This window comes from Megalobrama amblycephala, linkage group LG7, assembly GCF_018812025.1.
Source record: "Megalobrama amblycephala isolate DHTTF-2021 linkage group LG7, ASM1881202v1, whole genome shotgun sequence".
Lineage (NCBI taxonomy): Eukaryota > Metazoa > Chordata > Actinopteri > Cypriniformes > Xenocyprididae > Megalobrama > Megalobrama amblycephala.
Window position 1 is genome coordinate 57,534,724 of NC_063050.1, and position 6,563 is coordinate 57,541,286.

General features: G+C 39.5%; 1 protein-coding gene across 1 annotated transcript; it reads right to left on the minus strand.

The window, feature by feature from the left end:
* Nucleotides 1-544: 544 nt before the first annotated feature.
* On the minus strand, nt 545-2,916 carry LOC125273049 (interferon-induced protein with tetratricopeptide repeats 1-like). Its single transcript, XM_048198311.1, has 2 exons — nt 2,718-2,916; nt 545-2,413 (listed from the first exon to the last, which is right to left on the minus strand). The coding sequence occupies exons 1-2, from the start codon at nt 2,729-2,731 to the stop codon at nt 1,045-1,047; spliced, it is 1,383 nt and encodes a 460-aa protein (XP_048054268.1). The 5' UTR covers nt 2,732-2,916; the 3' UTR covers nt 545-1,044.
* Nucleotides 2,917-6,563: the final 3,647 nt, after the last annotated feature.

The window sequence follows — 6,563 nt, forward strand, 5'->3', positions numbered from 1 at the left end:
ACAGCAGCAGCAATGGTTAAAAACCACTTCAGATCAGAAACATCTCGTGTAAATGTGCTCAGAGCGGCTGCAAGGAAGTCACAGATTTGCTTTGAAGACACTGCTGTGTTCGTCTGATGGTGTTGATCTGTCCATCTGTCAGATCTGACCTGCATGGAAATGTTTACAGTAGCAGTCCTGTAAAAATACAGCAAGTGGGTACCCAGCTGCCAGTATTTCATTGTAAATTTGCAAATAAAAGTTTTACATTTCACTAATATACAGTATATCCATTATTCCAGATCAACATATCGTGTGGGCTAAAGTTGTGTTTGAAAATCTTTGAAAAACATTGAATGCGAGTAACTCCACTGTGACACGTGAATGACGTGAGATCTCTGCCTCCACGTTCACTCACAACTGCAGCATTGAAACATTTCCTACATAACAGCGCTGAAGAGAGCGCTGGTTTCTTTTCTTTACAGCAGATTCTTCTACTCTGGATTTAACTAAAGGCAAGGCTATTTGAACAAAGAGTCAACACAGATTTTATATGTTATCTGTTTTAATAGATTTTATTACATTACAGTTTTTACCCACAAAAACACAATTTTCCATAATAGTAACAAATTAACAATTCAAACAGATTTGTAACAAGGTACAATTTCAGAGATAACTATAACTATTGTCTCATTCATTAACCATTTTAAATCTGCATATACGAAAGTTTTCACACTGAAGATTCGATAACATTTACAAAACTTAAAAACAAGGAATTTGCCAATTGCAATTTTTAAAATGTAGACTATGTTATCAAACAATGAATAACTAAGTGACACAATAAAAGTATTCATTATTTCTGAGTAACAATAGTAAAAAATCAGAGCCTGTAGGTGTGGCACGCGCATGCTTCACTTAAAGATCCGGTTTGGGCAAATTACTAGCTGGCGGCTCCATTTTTTAAAATAATCTTGATTTATCAACATTAGAATGAAAAATAAGAACAAATATTTTTTTCTAATTTTTAAATCACTAATTATACATCACTGTATTAAGTTAATATTACTAAAAAGACTCCTCTTCATTGGCTCTCGTGTCCCCTGACATCTCACCTTTTGCTTTCTGAACTAATTCCAGTATTTCTTTGGCCTTCTGATCATTTGGGTTAAGCTTGAAGCGATTCTGGGCAATTCCCATTAGTTTCTTAGCACTTTTCTTGCCCTCTCTGGTATGAGGATACATTGTCCAGCACTCCTTGTAGTGTTTGATTGCTGAATCCTCACATCTTTTACTGTACAGCTGGAACTGAGCATAGTCAACATGGACCGTATTCAGGTGCTCATTATTCTTTTCAGCTGTCTCAAATACTTTCTCAAACAATTCCTCTGCCTCTTTCAGCTCACGTCTCTCTCTGTCCTTCGGGTCACCTCTCTCTCCGTACTGAACAGCCAGCGCACTCATGGCAACGATGAAGGAAGGTTTTAGTTGAGTTGCCATTTCTAAGTGGTAGATGCTTTGATTTCGAGCCTTATCTATCTCAGACTTGTCCTGTACTTCTTTGTTTAAATTAATTTTCTTGGTCATGTAGCACACTCCTAACTGATAATGTATGAAGTATGAATTTGTTGATTTAAGCGCTTTCTTTAGTATCTCAATGGCCCTGTCTACAGACCCATGATTCCTGAAGAATTTCCCAGCATATCTCAGTACGTGCGGATGATCTGGAGCGTCATTCAGAGCTGTCTCAACCAGCTTCTCAGCCTCATTCATGAAGCTCTCTGGATATGACAGAAGTTTAATTGCTAGAAGAACCTTTAGGACACCATCATTTGGGTTAAGTTTAATGGCCCGTCTCATCTGATTGACTGCAGGTGAATCTACAGTACAAGATATGTCAGGTTCAGTGCGATACAGAGCGATGGCATACCCAGCATTCAACTCACTGTTGTCTGGATCTAGCTCCACAGCCTTCTGGAAAACTTTTACGCCATTGTCATGAGAGAATTTAAGAAAGGCCCAACCCTTCTCATGAAGCACCTCTGGAACTGATGAAGGTTCGGTTGGTAAAGTTTCCGTTATCTCCTCAAGCTTCTCCAGGTAACTTTGACACTTTGGGAAGTTCTCCCTGTGGAAATATACCCAGGCAAGGTTTCCATAAGTGACAATCAGGGACTTTTCACAGTTGTCACCAAGGTTTTCTTTCACGAGCCTTTCAGACTCCAGCAGATTGGTCAGTGCCTCTTTTGTGTGCTCCAGAAGGAATTTCACATAACCTATAGAGCTCAGCGCCCGGGCAGCTCCTGGCAGATCCAAACGGACCTGTTCCTGAAGTCTGCTGAGGAGGTTTTGTAAGTCCAGATCATCTTTGTTGAGGTCCCATGTGAAGTGACACTCCAGCTGATCCAGTTTCATTTTTAAACTGTCCTGACTTGAGCTGAAAGATGAAAATGAGACATTATTCTTTTTTAACAAAAGGCCTTCAAGTCAAGAGCTACAACTGCACAGCCTATTAGATGCTTTTATTAGCTTGAGTAGATGATATTATCATTAAATTTACTCTAAACATTTTCACTGATTTCTTAAATAATGTAGACAAGAAAACTTCGCCCTGACCTGATTTCAAACTCGTTTGCTAGCATTGCTACTTCTCATTTAGTTGTAAAGAATTAAAAAACGATAAATATAGTTTAAATGTAGATAAATTAAGTTGTATATTTGGAAACAAAAGCAGCACTCACCTCATCTCCGACATCTTTTTCTTTTTACGTTAGGAATAAAGAACAGGTGTGTGTCACAAGGTCGTCCAGCGCAGTACTTTCAGTTTTCATCATGCCTTTAAACTTTTATTAAGTCACACCTTCAGATTCTTTAACCAATGGTTTAATGTTCTTGTATAAAACGTGGCAGAAATTAGCCTAACAATTAACATCCTGGAATTTGGTCAGTCCAGCTGAACCTGCTGCAAACTGAACATAATGTCCTATATTGACATCCAGGGAATCTCTGTAGCCTAGAAGTTTAAAACGGGGTTCAGACGTGTTCATGGATGACGTCTTAAAAACGACATATAATGTCAACTGCAGACTCATTTTGGACATCATTTATAATGCTTCTGGAACTTAAATTACACTCTTTTTATTAGCAACATAACGCATGAGTGTGAATCCCACGACATCCGCCTTTGATCTCATAACGAGAAGAGAGAACCGTCTGTCTTGGCTGCACTTCTTTCACTCCCCGCCCATTCTCGCCTGCATTTTTAGACAGGGCGAGGCACATCTTAAACGAGCCGCTGAATCCCATTGGTAGTCGGTATGTTACATCACTGCTCATTTGCATAAAGGTGCGATTCTGATAGAGAAACCAACAATATAAGGACCGTCAGTGTGAAAGTCCTTGACTTCTGCATTGTTTTAATAGTCACACAACTATTTGTTTTCAGAAATGTGATATATCACATTCAGAAATCAGACACTGAAATCATTCTGCATCGCATTAAAACGCCGTCCTTTTGTGCAGCTAAACGCATGTTCGCATCATTCATTTTTGAAGAGGTTTTGGTGAATGATTCATCATCTGTCTCATTTATTCATCAAACCTTTAATGCTCATATGCAGAATGTTAACTATGAGGCCGTGAGTAACGGAGCGTCTGAAGGTTTGTTCTGTGGCGTTTCTCTCCAGACGCTCGTTCCTAAAGCTGAGACTCAATGACACCAATGATCTTCCACTCTCAGCATGAATCAAGACTTGAGAAGCAGAATTATGTAAGAGAATTACATTTCTTTTTCTAACTCATTGGCAAACACCAGATGATCAGTTTATCAAGCCAGATGATCTTTAGATGTTTTTACTGTAAAATGAGATGAAATACTAAGATTAATAAGTCGTCTTATCATGCACAGTTTTGCAGTCTCTCTGGCAGGTTTATGAGAAACCATCATGAAGAATCAAACTTCAAAGATTCAGATGAATCACGTGAGAGAGAATCAGCACAAGCTTCAGATCCATAAAGACAAACATCCTCGCACTCGTTTCACTGGCTTCTGTGCGGCGCTGAAGACATCCATAGTGACAGATACTCAAGGGCACAGAAAGAAAGAGAGAGAGAGACTCAGAGAGAGAGAGAGAGAGAGACTCAGAGAGAGAGACTCAGAGAGAGAGCGGAGGGAACAGCTTGTTCATCTCTCATTAAACTGCAGCATTTGCTCATTCTACACGTTTGCACTGAGCGATAATTGTCTGCTGAAGGGCAATGTTTCAAATCTGAATTAATACAAGCTGAAAAGAGGAAGGAAACACTCCAGAACTAACAAACCATAAAACTAGAAAGCTCTTTATACAAAAAATAAATCGTTTTACTTCATGTCGACTGAAGCGGCCCGTCCACGAGGCGTTTCTCTGGATGAGAATCTGAGAACATGCACTTTCTGTTCAGTTTCATCTCTTCACGTTTATATTGTCACGTGAGGAGAGCAGAAGGAAAGATCATAGTGCTATTTCAAACAACACTTTCTAAATTATTATGAATGTTTATTATGATCTCAGATGCACTGAGGCTGCATGGAATATTAATGAAATATTCTTATTTGAAACATGAATGAATGTGAAATGTTCAGATGAGGGAACTGAAGACATGTGAAACACACTTTCATTCATACATTAAATATTTAAAGCTGAAATATTGACACAATTCTCATCTCCTTCCAAACCCGCATGACTTTCCTCTGTTCTGTGGAACATAAACGTTGAGATTTTGCAGAACAGATTTTGTTTGACTTCCACTGATGGACACAAAAACACTGAGACGTTTTTCTAAATACCTTCTTCTTCCACTGAAGGAAGTCACACAGGTCAGACTGACACGAGGCAGTGAATGGTGACTGAATGAACACATTTTGCCTGAACAACCCCTTTAATGCAAATCAAAATCCATCGGCTCTAGTGTTTTTCCAGGATCCCAGCGTGAGTCTCTCATATGGAATAAAGGATTATGCAGGTCATATGTGCAAATCAAGCTCTGGTGGTCAATGTGTGATTTCTGCCAGTTAATGAACTAAAATCACCTGCTGAACTCAGTAACACTTAAGGCTGAAATGCCTTTCATTCATTGATGCATTCCCATCAGGAGCCGCTGCAGCTCCGTCATTACTGATCCCTGTATGACAGATGGCCAGAGGAACATACGGCGGCAATCAAAACCCTCAGAAACGCTGCCGTGGGTTCAGCGTGACTCACGGTGTCTCGCTGTGAAAGGAAGCGCCGCCACTCGAGAGCACTCTGGGTAATCGCTGCGTGGATTGACAGGCGCTCGCGGGTCTGAACGCGGGTCACGGCCACTTTCAACACCCACCTGCACGGATGATCCCATTAGACCAGATCACAAGAAACACAAGGAGTCACAAACATGGAACGCTCTACTAACTAAGTTAAAAAAACTTGTTTCTGAATGTTCCTTAAACACACCCAGGTGATAAATGTATTTAGATACCACACTATGGGTTCAAATGTACTATAAGTGGTAACATTTTTTAAATACAGATATATTATATTAAAAGCACATTTTAGTTCATATTTCATGCTGTCTCAAAACAGCACAGTTGAGCACACTTAGATGTTCTTAAGATGATCGTAAGAAGTACTGAAGTAGAATTTTTAGTATATTAAGTACAATTAGTGTGTGAAAATAGAGCACTTTCAGTGCATTATAGAAGTGCACTTTTTTCACCTGCAGTCAAGGTGTCCTTTGTACTTTGAACAAACGTTCTATTAAAGTTACTGGAAGAACTTCTCCAGAACGTTCCCTGTTAGCTGGTCTCCACAAGGTTTATGACGCTGTATTTGACGCTGAGGAGCAGAAGAAGCACCTGACGGCACAGGTGTGTTTGTATACCTCACATTCCTGTGGTGAAACCTGCTCTCCGCCTGTGGTTCATCAGGACAGTCTGGATTGTGGATCACTGAATCTTACAGCATTAGCGACTGCAGCACTTTGGCTGATTGCAGTTTTTTCTCTTCGCTTTGGTACTATTGTCACATTCTCAAAACTCTCAGTAAAAACTCCAGACTGATCACACTCGTAACACTGCCAATCCTTCTCCCAAAACCTGATCTCATGCTTTCATTCTAGTTCTTTCTACATAATCACTGTTTCAAACACAAGATCATTGTGAAAGAGAACATTTGGTTTAATCACTTATGATCTTCTTTCAGTTTAGGACTTTTAACAATCAGTTCGTTCAATAGCAAACAATGCAAGATAGATGTTTCAAATCACCCGTGTTGCTGAAACAATTACAGTACCACAGGATACAGATGCCACATTAGAAAATACACTTGCATTACCTAAATTACATAATTACAGTATTCAGTGTGTTATCAAAAGCTGTGATGAAGCGGCTATATGAGGTTTTGTGCCAGTACAGTAAATGATCTGACTGAATCTATACCGTAGTTGATCTTTACAGATGAAGGGTGAGTTACAGTAATGTGTCAGTCTCTACCACGGTAATCTGTTTACAGGGTCGCATAGCATACATTCTGAAAAATGCTATCTGTCTCTTCTTCTCATGTATATCTGATCAA